Source organism: Vicugna pacos, chromosome 3 (genome assembly GCF_048564905.1).
Source record: "Vicugna pacos chromosome 3, VicPac4, whole genome shotgun sequence".
NCBI classification, from domain to species: domain Eukaryota; kingdom Metazoa; phylum Chordata; class Mammalia; order Artiodactyla; family Camelidae; genus Vicugna; species Vicugna pacos.
In genome coordinates, this window is record NC_132989.1 from 22,866,856 (window position 1) to 22,884,476 (window position 17,621).

Genomic DNA, 17,621 nt, shown 5'->3' on the forward strand with positions numbered 1-17,621 from the left:
AGGGAGGGATGAGGCATACTGCTGAGGTAGGAATTGGGGAGAGAATAGTTTTCCAGGTGGACAAAGCAGAGGAGAGGCTTCCTGGACACCAGAGACATTGTGTGCAGAAGCATACCAGGAAACAGCACAACGGGCTGAGGATTGCTTGGAGAGGGGCTTAGCTCCCAGAGGATGGAGCTGGCTAAGGAGAGGGAGCCCATGAAGAGCCATGCTGAAGAGTTTGGGCTTTGCTTCTGAGAGCAGCAGCATGGCCAAATCGTATTTATATTTGAGTTTTAGAAAGATCACTCTGGCAGTCGTAGGACTGAAGAAGGGTGATGAGGTGAAAGGTGTGGAGACGAGTTAGAAGGCTTTGCAGTAGTCCAGGTGAGAGGTGAGGAGTACCTGGACCTAAGGCATTCGTGCAGAGTTGGAGAGGAAGTAGATAAATCGGGGATTTTTTAAAAGGTGGAGGCAAAGGGCATGGTGGTTGGTTGGATGAGGAAGAATAAAATGAGACAGAGGGGCTTACTGGAACAGATAAGCATGCCCAAGTATAAAATGGTGCCATAAATAACTATCTGGAATTTGGAGTTGCGTGGGAGAAATAATACTGTTGGTTTTGAATATGTTGAGTTTGAAATGTCTCTTAGCCAGGAGGAAAGGTCCCTTCTCTCTTTGTAGAATAGCAGTCTTAGCCAAAGTCAGACATCCTTGGGCCAGTCTCCTGTGGTCTCCAATCAGGGATAAGACTCTCCAAGACCTCACTGGAATTCCTGAGCTCCATATCCTTCAAGGACATAAGCTGGGTATTGAAAACTCCCTGGATTCTTATTGATAGAAAGAGAATGGATCCCGAACATGCTTTTTAAAGTCAGATGCTGGTTTCAGTGGAGCAAACCCTCTGCTTCTTGGAAGTGCCACAGTTTCAAAAAGAAACCATTTCCTATGGGGCAGCTCTGGCCCTGACAGGCTCTGGCTCTCAGGTTGGCTCCCAAGAAGCCCCCACCTCCTTTAGGGGGCGGCTTTTTAAAAAAGAAGATAAGGTTGTGTAGCGTGCAGCACTACCTGGTTCCGCCTTTATGCTGGAGAAAGTCCGGACGCTTGGGGACCGGACACTCTCTCAATCATCACCCCTGGCTTGGCGTCCTCAATGCCGAAGCAAGACTCCATGTAGCCCCAACTCTTCCCAAAATGAGGAGGATGGGACCCTCCCCCACCTCAACTCAATCTCCAGCGCTCACCAGGCGGTGGCAGGGCCGAGCACGTGGGCTCGATTAGAGGCTGGCCTCTAGGGTGCAGGGAAGGGTACATACAACCCAGGAGGCCGGAAGGGGACCGGTCACCCGGCCGTGGCAATCTCCCTGGCTCCTACAGCGGATGGCCAAAGGCAGGGGCACACCCTGTGTCCCACTCCCACTTTCATAGGACGGTGCCAGAATCCGTTATCTCTACTCCGCCCTCTGTTTACGCACTACCCCACTGTCATGCCCATAAATCCCAAGAGCAAAGGGTAGCACCATTCTTCCCGCGTCCCTGCGGGCCCTGAGGCCGGGCACTAAAGCAGTGCAGTCCCAAGCTTCCCCTGCAGAAGCCGCGCTCTCCACTCGGTTCGGAGGTAGAGGGGGCGCGAGAGAGCAAGTGGGCGGACGTCCCATCCTCCGCATCCACCTCCAGGTCCTGGCGCGCAGGGTGGGAGCGCTGCGCGGCTCCGCGCTGCGCATCGCGGCCCGCCTGCCGCCTACCGCCTGCCCCCTGCCCTAGCTGGGCCACCTCCCCGGGCTGCGGGTGGAGGGCTACGAGGCGCTAACGTTACGCTGTTTCCGGTTTTCCAGCGGGTTTTGCTTCCCCTCCCAAGGCGGCGGCGGCGGCGGCGGCGGAGCGGCGGAGCCCCCCAAATGGCCTGGCCAGATGCGGCAGGTTTGCTGCTCAGCGCTGCCGCCGCCGCCACTGGAGAAGGCTCGGTGCAGCAGCTACAGCGACAGCAGCAGCAGCAGCAGCAGCAGCGAGAGGAGCAGCAGCAGCGAGAGGAGCAGCAGCAGCAGCAGCAGCAGCAGCAGCAGCGAGAGCAGCAGCAGCAGGAGCAGCAGCAGCAGCAACAGCAGCATCTCCCGTCCCGCTGCGCCCCCAGAGCCGCGGCGGCCGCAACAGCCGCAGCCCCGCAGCCCCGCAGCCCGGAGAGCCGCCGCCCGCTCGGGAGCCGCAGCCGCCGGCGGCATGAGGCGCGACCCGGCCCCCGGCTTCTCTATGCTGCTCTTCGGTGTGTCGCTCGCCTGCTACTCGCCTAGCCTCAAGTCGGTGCAGGACCAGGCGTACAAGGCACCGGTGGTGGTGGAGGGCAAGGTACAGGGGCTAGCCCCGGCCAGCGGCTCCAGCTCCAACAGCACTCGCGAGCCGCCCGCCTCGGGTCGGGTGGCGCTGGTGAAGGTGTTGGACAAGTGGCCGCTCCGGAGCGGGGGACTGCAGCGCGAGCAGGTGATCAGCGTGGGCTCCTGTGCGCCGCTCGAAAGGAACCAGCGCTACATCTTTTTCCTGGAGCCCACGGAGCAGCCTTTAGTCTTTAAGACAGCCTTTGCCCCCCTCGACACCAACGGCAAAAACCTCAAGAAAGAGGTGGGCAAGATCCTGTGCACTGACTGCGGTGAGTCGCCCCCTCCCTCTGCTGGAGAAGGGGGGAGGGGCGAGGTGGTGGAGACTGGGGGTGGGGCGGGAGGTGCTGCAGGTGCCCAGGCCTGGCAGCGCCCAGCCGCTGGGGGGTGGGGCCGCCCCTGGGCAGGGCGCTTGGCGCGGTGAGTGAGGGGGTTGGGGTTGGGGAGAAGCAGGATGGGGCTCAAAGTGTGCCAGGGGTGGGGGGCGGGGGGCGGACACGCTGGCCTGTGCCAGCAGGGATCTGCGGCTGATGTATGGCATGTGGCGCTGGAAAGCTGCCATCATAGCCCAGTAGCGGCAGGAAAAACGGAGAGGTCCGAGCGGTGTTGGCCCGAGGCTCAGTGAGTCAGGAGTGACCCTCGGAGGCCTTGCCCGCTCTGCTCCCACGGGCCTGCCTTGCCTAGGCTGGCAGGGTCTGCAGGAGCAGCTGGGCAGACTCCCAGGCTGTGAAGGCCTCCGCTTACAAGTTCTCCTAGGGAATGATGGCCCCCGCCCCCTCCTTCCTCTCCTGGGCTCCAGGCACAGCTCATCCACACCGCTGGCGCAGACAGAGTTGGACTTTTTCTGCTACTGTTTTCTGTCCTCCATGTGGCTCGGATTTTTTTTTTTTTCTTCAGCGTGAATGCCTGTTTTTGCTAAGCTGGTAGCACAGCCCTCTCTTAACCTCCGGGACTAGTGAGCAGCCACCTCTTTTGACTGTTTCTGGGACATCTTCCTAGGTCTGTTGATGGCGATGACGATGAAATAGAGTAACTTACTTCTGCTGAATGCTGTAAGTTCAGCTCTGACATCTTACTGGCAGAATGTGTTGACTGCATCTCTCATCTTCATGGTGTTGGGTGCTGCACAGGAATGCAGGTGATTAGAAACAAAACACTGTAAGATCTGTGCAGCTGGGAATGGAGATTTCCCATGTCAAAAGTCAAAGAAATATTGGTTTAAGATCTTTTTCTTCTTGTCCATGAATCCAGCACTTACTTCTCAGTAAGATATTTCAAACCAAATTGTCCCCTTACTGGAGTGTTTGGTGCTGGCTTGTCTTGTGCTTATTCATATGAGGTTTCATTTTGTCCCACCTAAGGTTGAATTTGGTGCTTGCAGTGTGACTCTGAGCTGTGTAATCACTGAATTGTGATAGATGCCTTGGTCTGTCGTAGTAGTTGATGTGTTCACCAGTTTACCAACTGAATCTGGGTAGCATAAACAGGCACTGAGTAGCAAAGGATGTGTAACAGCTTGTCGGAAGTTTTGCTGCCCTCATCCTTTCTAGATCAATGCCTTTGACTTTTGGAAGCTTCCCTTCTGCTGCACATCCCCCGCCCCCTCCCCGCCCCTGTCCTTCAAGAGACAAATTTTAGTTTAGTAGTGGGAGTATATCTAGGTATTATGTTAAACTGTGATCATTTTAATCAGAAGAATCTTGCAGTGTCTTAATGAGGAGGAAAGAAACTTTGTGATAACAGCAGTTTCTCTCTCTGCCATTGTTCTGAGGAATATTGTTGGCTGCTCTTTAATGTTGGTTTTATGCTCTGAAATGTTTTATGACAAGTTGAAACCAGTTAAGAATTTCTAATTTTTTATTCTGTAAACTGTTTTAATCTGAGATCCCTTGGGGAGCTGTGGAGCTGTATTGTGTAGTGGAAATAGATAGTAAAAACATTTACTGAACCCTGTCCAAGGACAGCTTCTGTTTTGGTTTTCGGTGAGTGGCTCCTGAGTGTGCACAGCGCACATCGCCACGTAATCCCTAGTCTGGTCCACTGAGCCCTGATGTCCCCTGTCCTCCTCTTTTTTCCCTTCCCCCATCAATTGTATCTTGCTTGTTTTAGTGAGCGTTTAACAGCTTAATAGTTGAATATGGAGATCATGAAAGATTTGGGGGTCAGAAATATAGTCTGCTTTTAGGTTATAGTCATCTCATATTATTAAAGTAGCATGTGTAGTACAGTTTTCAAGAAGATAAATTTAGGACTGCAGTCACTGCTAAAGAGAAGACCCTCACACATCACAAACTATCAGGAGGCCGGAACGTGTATGGGAGTAAACATTTTAGATTGCAAAAATTTTTCTTTGAATTGATGGTATGTAGATACAGGTCAGTTCAGGGAGGTGCTTTACATAAGAGGATTAGAAATTAAAGGACATATTTATGAGAGGAAACTTGGGGAACTGATAAGACAGAAGAACATAAACTACATTTTCTTACTTTCTACAATGTGGTTAAAGAAAACATGTGCTGGTAATGGTATATTAAATAAGGAAACAAATCTTCCAAACTAACCACAACACCTTCCTTGTGCTCAGCAGGAAATAACTAACAAGTTCATTTTCCTTTTTCTATCTCTAAAGAAAGCCCTCTGGGCCACAGGGTCATCGGGAACATTTTCTCCTTGGAGCAGATTTGCCGTTGCAAAATAGGGAAACTGGCACTTGGAAACTGTCATCATGGCTGTTATATTGAGCAACTGTGTTTGAATTGTTACTTTGTTTAGGCAGTTTCAGCTTTGAGTGTGTCTAGGTTCTGAGAGGCATGGTGCCTAGGGAGATCATCCAGGAAGCTGTGTTTTGGTGGGCCAGGTCTTTGGGGTAAATGTACCATACAGGGGGATTTACTGTGCTTAAACACTGGCACTTGCCTTAGTAGCATCAATGCAAAGGTCATACCTGGACCCCTTCTAAAGGTCTTCATAAATGGCTGATTTTACCACAATTATGAAATGGTGACTTGAAGCCCGTGAAGTCCTCCTGGGACAGCAGTCTCTGCCAGAAGGGCATTTTATAGATCTAATGGGTATCATTCATCCAGAATTACTATCTCTGGCGGTAAAGTGTGGAGTAAAATCTTTGCATTTCTCAGAAGATTAGGTACATGGAGGTGTTTTCTGTGCGTTCTGTGGAAAAGAGAGGAGAAAGAGTCGGAAAGGACTCTCAGGGACTAGCAACTGTACAGTGCTAGAAAAGCATCCTGTTCTGCAAATAGTCCTGCATTTTTAATGATGGTTCCATATATTTTGGTTTAATCACATGCTATCTTGTTGCTTTCCTCTACATATATGTTACTAAGCTATATCCTTACTGAATAAAAGCAGTAGATATCACTTTTTTAAAAAAGAAAGATCATTCTTCTTGGGGACTTAGTAATTTTCTTCCAATGTATAGTGTACTTTGTTGTTGAAGATGAAAAAGATGTATTCCTGGGGGACATTACCTTCTTTAGAATAGTTTTTAATTAATGTGGCACCCAGATTCACATATTAGAGGAAGGTGGTTCGCAAAATTCAGTATCGCAAAAGCGACTGCATATTTTTAAAATGCTGTTTATTTAAAGAATCTTTTCTTCCCCAGCCAGCTGGAAACCCAGCTGTGCTGCAGCTTCAAGATGGGAAAGTGAAACTGGATTAGAAACTGACCAGTCCTAGTAGTGAGGTTAGAGATTTTGGGGTAGAATTGCCTTTGTAATGTCATTATTTCTTTCAGTGGCTGCTTTCCTCAGCAGACTGGGATTCTTGGGGGCAGGAACCTTATCTTTCAGGTCTTCCTCCTAGCTCTCCTGCCCTTCCGTGTTTGGTACTGCCCCTGTCTTACAGAGGGATTCTAATAATTTTGAATGGATGAAGTCAAGTGAAGTTCAAAAAGCAAGCCTCCAGATTAATACTAAAACAATCTTAACTCTCCCATCTGTGACATCAAGTCCTGTGCCGAAAAGCTGAGTTCCGATGATAGCCCTTACCTGTCGCTATGGGAACCTTTTTTCCCCGAAGGAGGAGTCATTATCAACTAGAGTACTTAACCACAATGTGCTTAATCATTGCACTGATTAGTGTTAATGGGATTTAAGTAGTGGAGAATCAAGATCTTGCTGGAGAGAACACCCTCTTTTTTGCGGGGGAGGGCAGATTCTTACCCCCCATTTCCATGTTTAACAAAAGTAAGATAACTACCAACTTGAATTAACAAATGGCTTGGGAGCTAGAGAGGGGATGGTATATTAACTAATTTGGTGACTAACTTCTTGGTCCCAATGCTCTTTGCCATCTTTTACTATCTAGGACATTTTCATTTCGTTTCCTGACAGTTTTTTCTTTATAAAGTTGTGTTTATATTTTTGAATATGTAACACCTTCATGTGGCTCAAAACTTAGAAAGTACATAAGAAATAATGTGGTGAAAAGTCGCCTTCTCACCCCTGTCCTTAGCTACCCAGCTCTTAGGCAATTGTAAAATAACATATTCTTGAAATATGTGTTTCTCTAAAAGCAAAATGTTTTTTTCAAAGTAGTCATAGTTTTCTCTTAACAGATGGAGAATGTTAATTTTGCCATTAAGCCAATATTGTGGTAAATTCTTCCCAAGTAGTATTTTTTTTTTAAAACCTAATCCAAGATCTTAACCAGTACCCTGCCTTATAAATATAACCCTAGAGTTAGGAATAAAAATACCCACTGATTTTTCAGATACTTTGCCTTTAAGAAGTTTCCTATGACGGTGAATTTTGTGAGTGAGTCTTAATTGGGATGCTCAAAGGAGAGACCCAAATGTTTGTCACTGAGCTTTAGGGCTGCAGCTCTGCCCAGACAGCAGTTCGTACTGTTTCACACTCTTGGTAGGTAATCTTACAATAGCATCCATGTGGGAAATCACATGATCCGATGTAAGGAAAGAGAAAACTCCACAGTGCATAATTGCTCTCATTTTCATTTAGAAGCCAAAGACCCCAGTTGCTGATGAAGAATTTGATTTTGACCATATTCATGTACAGTTGATATGACTCCAGGGGGAATTAGCCACTCCAATACTATTTTGACATACGTTTTATGTAACTGATTTGAACACAGTGTTACAGTTTCAGAGGCTAAGTAGGGAAAAGGCAAACATGCACATCTAAATCGTGTTGGCTTAGTGGCATTTGGCAACTTTGAATGTTGACTTGGAGAAGGAATGATGATCTCACTATGAGTGGAGTTCCCCCTATGCAGTCTTTGACACTTGTTCTTGGGTCTTTCTTTTCAAGGTCTGAAGTGTCATTAGTATAATTTACACCACAGGTAAAAGAAATGTCCCCCCAGATTTTGAGTTTGGATGCATGTATGTGAAATGGGGATTTTTGTCTTACTTGTCTGCAGTGAATTAACCCTCCCCACTTAATTTAGTGGATTTTGTACATAGAAATAAATCCAGCCTGTGAATTTCAAGAGATGATATAGGGAACTCTTTAGAAAACTGGGGAAAGTAGATGAATTGATCAGGGCATGTTGATAAATTACGACAAGTATGAAACAGTGACTGTCATATATGAAGTTTGAGTAGGCTTCTTTAAAAATAACAGTACACACAGATGAATCTTGATGAGTAGTGCTTCATGCAAGCCTGTAGGAATGGAAACAAATCTGCAGGATGCTTAAGAAGCTTTGTAGGGCAGGGAGCAGGGAAAGTATGGCTCAGTGAGAGAGTACATGCTTGGCATGCACAGGGTCCCAGGTTCAATCCCCAGTGCCTCCATAAATAAATAAAGAAAAATAAATAAACCTAATCACTCCCCCAAAAAAAAACTTAAAAAAAAAAAGCTTTAGGATTACATGAAAGAGATCATGCCGTACCCCGGCAAAGAGCTGGGAAACTTTTGCCAATCTGCGGTCAAAAGACAGAGATTTGCACTGACTGGGATCATTGGCTGCTAATCATTATGATGTTTTTGATAATTATGAAATGAGGTTAAGTTAAGGAGACTTATTTGCTCAGGCTAGTTGCTGCTGGCAGAGTGTGGCATGCAAGCTGGATTCTACCGTAACATTCCCCTTCCAGCTTTGTACATACAATGAGATCCAAATAGCCTCCCCAGGGACCTTTTCTGGGACAGAGCCTGTTAGCCCTTCTCTGCGTCTCTGCTTTGAACCTGACTGCACTGCTTGCCTCCTAGGGTGGGGCTGGAGGTAGTTAACATTCCACTTAGCCTTGCAGATGTTTCCAGAGTAGCAGAGGCACTGGTACCCTAGAGAGTTTCCTTATCTACCAGCAACACAGACCCCCAAGATGTGATGTTCAGGTTACTTTTCATTCTCTCTTCAGAAACAGAATCCCTAATGGTTCTCTTTTGCTTTCACAGATGTCCTGCCCTGTGCTTGAGGACATTGGTTTCCCCTTCTCTTTCCCTCCCTCATCTGTTTTTGCAAACTGAGGCTCTGTCTTTGTCCTTTAGGCTGGGATGTTTTACTTGGTCTTGATCTTGACGTTGGTCCAACTAACAGAAGCCAAGCTGTACTAACATTCCTCAGAAGTGAATGGGAGGAAGGTTACCACAAGGCTAAATACCCCGTCCAGCCCATGGGAAAGTAAGGACATCATTCATTCGACTGTGACAGTGATGCAACTTGGTATTGGTTGTATTACTAAAAGAGCTTTCTTTCAATTCTGTCTTTCAAATGTTTGCTTCAACAAATACCTGAATGTGTGCTCTGTGTAAAGAACTAGGTACTTTAGGGGAATTGCATCAGACACAGTCCCTGTCATCAAGGAGATGACAATCTAGAAGTACAGATGTAACAGTAATTCAATCTAGAGTATGATAAATGCTGTAAGATATACCAACATAGTGCTTTGAGGAAGAGGGGAAGAGTCATAAAGGGAAGAAAGATCAGCCTGGTTAGAGGAGTAAAGAAAGTTCCTTGGAGAAGAATTGACATGGGATTTTAATAGTTAAGAGATCGAAGAGGTGGACGTGGTTTAGGGATAGAGGTGAACTGGTTGATTAAATCAATTCCATGCAGACAGAGCAGCCTTCTCAGTAGCAGAGGGGCATGTCTGTAGTTACAAAATAACCAGGAAGAAAGGGAGAAGTGGGCAAAGAGTCTGGAGAGGTAGATTAGGAAGATATTTTTCACTGGTCTTGACTGCGAGTCTGATGAGTTTATTCATAATTATGTAAGTAGTATTTGAAGACTTGGGTTAAAAGCAACTCAGTGAATGTTTTGCAGTTATCAGTGAATAGGTCTTCCACATATTTTGTTAAATTCATCCCTCAGTATAACTATTCCTTTCATATTTTCCAGATGCTTTTGTGAATGGTATTTTTGTTTAACTTTGTTTTCCAGTTATTCATTGCTAGTATATAGAAAGATAATTTTTAAAATGTTGGCTTTGTAACCTGTGACCTTAATAAATTCACTTAATAGTTTTAGTAACTTTTGGGGGGAGTAGATTTCTTAAGGATTTTTTTCTATGTACATAACTCTATTGTCAGTGAAAAAAGGCAGTTGTACTTTTTCCTTTCTTTTCTGTTTGCCTTTATGTCTTTTTCTTACCTTATTCCACTAGCTGCAACTGCCAAGTACAATGTTGAGTAAGAGTAGTGAGAATGGACATTCTTGTTCTATTCATGGGGGAAAGCATTCAGACTTGCACCGTTAAGTATGATGTTAGCTGAAGGTTTTCAACAAATGGCCTTCTTAAAACAACAACAACAACAAAAGTCTGCTAAGTATAGTGTAATAACAGAGTCTGGGCTCTACAGACAGATGAACCTGAATTTGGAAACCATCTTCTGTAAAACCATCTTCTGCATTTTCCAACTGAGTAATGTTGGGCAAGTTACTTTTTTTTTTTCCTTTTTATTACTTTTATTTTTTCTAACTGAAGTATAGTCAGTTTACGATGTGTTAATTTCTGGTGTACAGCACAGTGCTTCAGTTATACATACATATATATATATATATATATATATATATATATATATATATTCCTTTTCATATTCTTTTTCATTATAGGCTATTACAAGGTATTGAATATAGTTCCCTGTGCTATACGGTAGGACCTTGCTGTGGCAAATAACTTTCTACGTTTTAGTTTCCTATAAATGAGGATAGTGATAGCACTTAATAGGATTGCTTTGAGTATTAAATGAGATAATGCATGTAAAATATTAACATAGCACCTGCTTGATAAATGTTAATTATAAACAAAATCTCATTAACTTAGACCAATGTGAGCAGGAAAATTAAGTGAAAATTTTAAGTTCTGAAAGCAGACAGTAGCAGACAAGGGGAGAAATTTTCACCAAAAATGATATTTTTCACCCAGATGTTCCTATTTATCTCATCTTTAGAGTCACTGGGCTGGGCTGGGCTGGTGCAGGTGGTGAGGAGCAGAGAATGGGTTATGTATGTGGTCCCACTGGAGGGTATGAATGAGTCCAGGGAATGAATGCTGGCCCCATGGACGTCCCAAATAGGCTACAAATCTTGGTGTGTCTATGGGTCTGTGGTAGCCAACTTTTTGAGAAGTCCGCAGATAGAAACTGCTTTTCTCTGTTTCACAAATGGTAGGACTAAGACTCAAACTCCAAAGTGTCCCTTTAAAAATGTCATCATGCTTAGTGGGGTCAACCAAGGGCCCGCACATTCTGGAGTCCCGCCAGGCCTGCTGTTTAACTTCGGCAGGTCTTATCTCACACTGTATCGTTATTAGGAGGAGTTGCTGAAAGTCCCTGGAAAATGGCTGAATGCGTCCTTTTTTCCCAAAGAAAGCAGGTCCTTGACTCATCTTGCTTTGTTTTGGGGGTTTCCAGAGTTGGGGATGAGTTCACACTTAATCATTCATGCTCTCACTTTCCTTGTTTCTGTACTGGGTTGGGATGGACCTGCTGGCTTCCCAGGAGCAGAGCGGTACAGGCGTGGGCATGTAACAGGTGGCATTTTGGGAGTTTGTGGGAGTTAACTGGTGTGTGGTACCTGTTGGAAGTATGAAGCTTTGCTCCTTAGAAGTTTCTAGGACAAACACTCTTTGCTTTGGGTTCTTTCTCTAAATATTTGTTGGGTATTAGGACCCCTCAGATCCTGGACTGACCCCACATCCTTGACCTCAAGAAGTACTCTTAATTTTTTTTTATTCTTGGACTTGTAATATTTATGGACTGTATCACTTACAGGACACATCATTTAAAGCCATGCACTGTTAATTATCCTTTGATGGGTCAGCATTTTAGATCCTTCACCTGATTGTAAGATCTTTGGGGCCTGAAACTTAAAATATCTGATTACTGGCTAGAGCCAAGTAAGGGAGCAGTGAGACCTTCGCGTTCTTGAAAGATCACTTTGTCCTAGACACATTTCAAGCTTCTTCAAATGACAGCCCAGGCAAAGGGACTAGACCAACCATGGAAAATGTCTTTAGATATTTTGATAAATGGCAGAATTTTGCTTTTCAGTTATGTTTTACTTTCTTTTTTTTTTTCTTGATAGTCCATTGTTTCTTCATTTCCTTGCAAGCAATTCTCCTCTTCTCTCAAGTTTTTGAATTATCTCTAGGCAGTTTTCCTCACGCATGCCAGTATTTTGGCTTGTGTTTCACTTCTGTCTTTTAGCTGGTTGGCATTCTGAAAAACTCTCCAGTTTCACTTGCCATGTAAGCTTTTTGGCTATTCCCCATTCTGGCCTCTCACTGGAATGTCTCACTGGACTCTGTGACTCTGGCCTGTTCATGCTTCAGGCTGAATATCTTAAAGAGGTAAGAGCTATGGCGAGGCGTCTCCTGTAGTAAGCGCAGATCACAAATTAGGAGTGGTTGTACCTTTTTGCCTACTGGGCAGCTTGGGGGCTTCCAGAGGCCAGCACTGGTTCTTAGATCTTTCTGTTTTTCTAAAAGGGTAGGAAACAGGAAACCAGTGTTTCTTCACGTCTCTCTTTTGGCATGTTCATTCTGTGACCATTTCCTTGAAATGAGGCATTCTTTGCCATGTCTGCTTGGCTAAATTATTGGGTGGGGATAGGAGGGCCTCTCCAGAGGGAGTTCTCTTCTAGCTCAGGGCTCCTAAGACGTCACCTTGCAGAAGGCTATGCCACTCAGCTTCCTCAAGTCCCTTTCACTGGTGCCTGTGGCCATAAGTATAATCTCCGTACAGCAGCTCAGCATGTTGCTTAGGCCAGTAATGAATCTCACAAATGCTGCCCAACTGATGACTCTTTTCTGGAGTAACTTTACATGGCTTTAGAGAGGAGAGTTTACATACCAGTCAGGATGGAACAGGTAGATTAAGGAGATGATCTGTCGTGTCTGAACTCCTATCTCTGAGTGAGAAATAACAGCAGGGCTGCCTTTAGTGCAATGTTCCCAGCACGGTCGTTTGTTGATTGGATTTCAGAGAAAAAAGTAATGAAAAGAAGAATTTTTTTTTTAATTAAGAAAGGAGTCTCAGACCATATGGTCCATTTGTCATATAGTAAAACCAAGGCCCACAGGTGCAGAGTTTCTTTCAAAGGACACTGGTGCTTCCAAAGGCAGCCGGCCTGACTGCTTACTCTTAGATGGTGTCCTTTTCACAGTCTGTTCATATGGGTTTACCTCTGAGACCTTCTTACTTGGGGCTCCACCCCCCCACGTCATCCCATCCTACTGCTACCTTTCGACTTAGGCCTCCTGTCATACCTGCTTCTATCATAAATGTAACAGCCATTCCTCAGCCCCTGTACCCAAGAACCAGAGTTGTTTCCAGAGATTTCTAGCACAAAGTTCCCAATCCTCCCTTGGACTTTAGGTGTGATAGGCCTAATGGGAAGACAGGAACGAAACAAGAAATAGATACCTAAATGGGTGGAACCATATCCAACAAGTCGGGCTAAGCCTCTCTCATGTTTGGTTCTTTTGGACAAAATAGGGGGTTTTTCCAAGAAAGCTTCTCCCATATTTCTAGGTCTCATTTTCAAAAGGACATGCTTTCTCCAAAAAGGCTAGTAACATCCACTGGCCTCTTAGTAACATGTACAGTAAATTGTCTTGGCGAAGTACTGACAGTAATCCCTTTCAGATGGCACCTCCGGGGTTCAGCCCAAGAGATTCTGGCCAATACTGAGAAGATCTAGGATGTGGAGTGAGGTAGTGTCATACTCTGGTCAGAGCAAGACATCACCACCTCTGAGAGAAACGTCTTGCAGCGGGAAAGAATCTGGTTTGTAGGTTGAAGGGAGTTACAGGGGTGGCCCCCATATTGGGAGCTTCCTGTCTTTGGTTCTTCTCATGTAAATTACCTGAGTAGGTTTCCACTGTGCGTGGTGAGCACTCAGCTAACTGAGAGGGCAAATGGGAGCTGGAGCTGAAACTGGTTCCCTTGGGAATACTGGTTTCCCCTCTGCCGGTTTCACCCTGGCTTCTACCTCTGCCCGCACATAGTGCAGGCTTCGTGCCTCTTCTGTGTGGTGTCACAGCCTCAGGATCGCTGGTGGATGGTCTGCATTAGGCCCAGAGCTTGTTGTACAGAAGTAACAGTTAAGGCATTGGTTTTAGATTAGTTCTATGAAGGGACAGCCTGAAACCTTAGTGCTTTATCTAAAAGTTGATAAAGGGTCCCAGTGGGCTTGGTAGTCTTCATTGGGCCAACGTCATGCATCATATTTTTTTAAAGGAAGTATGTGTTTACTTTTCTCATCTCTGAAGTTAAATAACTGCCCCATAATCCCAGAGTTGGGATGAGTGTTGCCATTGTGAGAGAAAGAGTAGAAAAGGCCAGTCTACGTGAGTCAGGGGGTACTCCAATGCATGTTACTCTCTGTCCTATGGTTCAAAGATTGCTTTCTCTGGTAGAGTTTGTTACTGACAACTGTGAGTTGGGAGAGGGCTCATGGCTGGCTTGCAGTTGACCTGTTCAACCCCAAAAACAGAAGTTGCCTGTGGGTCCTGCCGTTGGTTCCTCCACTAATGTTGTAGATGAAGTGTTGGTTCTTTCCCCTCCCCCTCCCTTCTCAGGTCATTCCATCTCCGGCTCTCCCTCTTTTGAGCACCTTGTAAAGGGCACACTTCCTAAGGGACTTGTCCTTGGTTCTCTTCCCAATTTACATAATCTGTTTTGAAGTTTCAACTGTATGTAGCATGGTGGTTAAGGCTTCATGCTCCGGAGCCAACTTTGAAATGTGGATCTTGGCTCTGTGACCTACTAGCTGTATAACCTTGGTCAAATTAATTGACCATTTTGTGTCTCAGGTTCCCCAATTATAAAATGGGGCAAATTATAATACCTACCTCATAGCATCATGATAAGGGTTCAGTGAGTTAGTCCTTGTAAAGTGCTTAGAACAGTGCCTGGCTATAGAAAACATTCAGTGTAGACTCGCTGCACTTACTGTTATTGTCACGTCTATTACTAGTTGAAAGCGAATAGCTTTAGGTTCAGACTGACTTTATTAAAATCCTGACTCTGTTCCTCACTAGCTGTGTGAACTTGGGAAAAATTTCTTAATTTTTCTGAGTTCCAGTTTCCAATTGCCTAGGGCACATTGTTTCAATTATCCATCGCTGCAAAATAAGCCACCCCAAAACATAGTGGCTTTAAATAGCAATCATTATTTGTTTTTATCTCTCACAGTTCTAGGGATTGACTGGGCTCAGCTAGGAGTGTCTTGCATGTAGTTTTTGGTCAGGTAATGGCTGAGCAGTCCAACGGTAGCTGAGACTGGGTCATTTCCAAGTTTCCTCTCTGGCATGTCTAGCATTTGATGCTGGCTGGTTCTCATCTGTGAGCTCAGCTGGGACTGAGGGCCAGAGACCTTGCCTGGCTTTCCTCACAGTATGGTGGCAAGGTCCATGAGTGAGCATCCCAGGAGAGAGCCAGGCAAAAGCTGTATTGTCTTTTACGATCTAGCCTCAGAAGTCACTGGCATCACTTCCACTTCATTCTGTTTATTAGAAGAGAGTTACTAAGCCTTGACCAGATGCAAAGGGAGGAGAAGTAGATTCTACCTCTTGATGGAAGAAGGATTGTCAAAGAATTTGTGGACATGTTTTGAAACCATTACACTCTGCCTTCTGGCCTCAAATTATTTGTATTCCTTGTACATGAAAAAAGTCTCATCTACTATGGCGTCAGGCTTGGGCTCGAAAACCAAAGTCTTATCATCTAAATCAGGTCTGGGTGCAGATGAGGCTCCGCTCATGCATTTCCTTGGGGACAGCAACTCAAATGCTCTTCGTCTTGACCTGAAGACTATCAACTCGAGAGACAAGTTATCTGCTCCCCGCACCTCCCCACCCCCAGTGCAATGCTGGAGTAGACACAGGATAGCTGCTACGGATGCCGCCCTTTAAAAACTGGTAATGTTTGAACATTTTTAAATGACTGGTTTTTTATTTTTAATACTTTAAAATTTGAAATTTAAAATAAAGTGACCTATAAGAAAGTTGCAAAAATAGTACAAAGAGTCTCCTTTCCCCCGCTTCCCCGAATTAGACAACTACATAAAATTATCAAAACTAAGAAATTAATAGTATTGGTGCAATACTATTAACTGATCTTTAGATCTTATTCAAATTTTGCCATTTGTCTTATTAATGGCCTTTTTGTGGTTCGGGATCCAGTCTAGGATCCCGCATCGCGTACAGCTGTTGTCTCCTTAGTCTTCTATCTAGGGTAGATGTTCCCATTTAGAAAGAGGGGAACAGCAGTTCTAGTCCATAGCTGATCTTAAATCTAGCCTGGCTCATGAGTAGGGCTCAGTCTACTGCCTGTGAATGATTCTCCACTGTTCTTGGTTCTACCCTATGGGCTCATGGTTTTGCCCTCTAATTATCCTTCCTTTTCCATAAAATATAGCCTATTTTGGCAGCTGAGTAGTTTTCTCAGTTCTGTGTTCTTTCAGGTGATGGCTAGTCAAGTTTGGTCACAAGAGGAGGAGACACAGAAGAGGCACACACACACACAAATTTACTATATTCACTGGTCCTGGGGAGGGTGGGGGTCACTGCATGTCACACAGGGTCACAGGGGAAGCAGCAGGTTTTGGTCAGGTGGCAGAAGACAGGAAAAAGGGAAAAACTTTGTAGTTCAAAACCTTATTGGAGTTTCCTTGGGGAGGGCAGGGCAGGGTGAAAAGTTTAGGACTGGCTAGTTTCAATAATTTTGGTGGGCTCTAAATTATAGGGGTGGTCCCCCTTTGCCTGGTTCCTGGCCCTGGGGTGATTAAAGGGAGGATAGAGGGGGTGTGGCTCTGGATTGGTTAGTTTGCATATCAAAGACCTGCTTCTGGCTGAGTCATTTGTTATTTCTAAGAATTGGCTAGCCCTGGGAGGGGTGGTCCCTCCCCAGACAGAAAAAAAATTTATTTTTAACATTATGGTGTATTGCGTGTCAAGCTTTTTTTATGCATGTGCAATATGCTTTTAAAAAAAATGTTGAGATCAGATTCCACATACATAATCTATAACAATACATTGGAATTATTTTCCAATGTCCCTAAATAGAAATGGCTTTTTAAGATGTCAAAACATCATAACATATAGAGAATAAAATAAAAACTCTATTTAGTACATTTAGCCTGCTTCCTATTTATAGATGTTTGGAAGTCCAAAGGCATCTTTTCTTTTTGCACTGTTCAGCTCCTTTTAGTCCAAACTGGAGGTGTTCCTGCTAGTATAACTTCTTTTTAAAAATTTGTGGTTTGCCTATGAATCTTATCAGGATTCACTACCTTAGGCAAAAGCCTACGAATCTCAAGATTAACTGTTCTCCACCTTGCGCTCCCTGTGGGCTTGCCTTTTTCTTCAGATTAATGGAATCCCTATTCTTTAATGGGATACAGACCTTAGAAGGTCTGTTGTCTGTCTCAAAGATTCTTGGAGGCATTGCCTTTGATCTTTCTGAAGTCTTATCAAAGGATACAAGTCAAAATGTCTCAAGTTAAGCTCATTATCATCTCCTTACTGTATCCTACTCTGTCTGGGACATGCCCATCCTAGACAACAACATCCATCTAGTCTTCCAAGCCATCAGAAACCACAAAATCATTTCTGGCTCCTTTCTCACCTCCATCCCCTGCATACAGTACATTGTCAAGTGATGACAATTTTTACTACTGCAAAGTATCTTCAATCTAATTCTTTTCATTCATGAGACTCTAGTTGGGTATTTATATCTCACTTAGACTGCCACCATGGCTGCTAAATGGAATTCCCATCTCCCAATTTTCAGAGTCCCTTCTCTCTTCCATCAATCATCTATTGATAGAATGAGCTTTCTA

At 44.7% G+C, this 17,621-nt stretch overlaps 1 protein-coding gene across 5 annotated transcripts in view; it reads left to right on the top strand.

Moving 5' to 3' along the window:
- The first annotated feature begins 1,649 nt into the window (after positions 1-1,649).
- The window catches only part of NRG2 (neuregulin 2), a 166,348-nt gene continuing 150,376 nt past the window's right edge, over positions 1,650-17,621 (top strand). For 4 of the 5 annotated variants that reach the window (XM_072956896.1, XM_072956897.1, XM_072956898.1 and 1 more), the window contains exon 1: positions 1,736-2,620. In XM_072956896.1, the coding sequence (XP_072812997.1) occupies positions 1,891-2,620 (730 nt within the window). In that variant the 5' untranslated portion in view covers positions 1,736-1,890. Of the gene's footprint in view, positions 2,621-17,621 lie in introns of all 5 variants that reach the window. The other variant, XM_072956895.1, reaches the window with a different exon arrangement.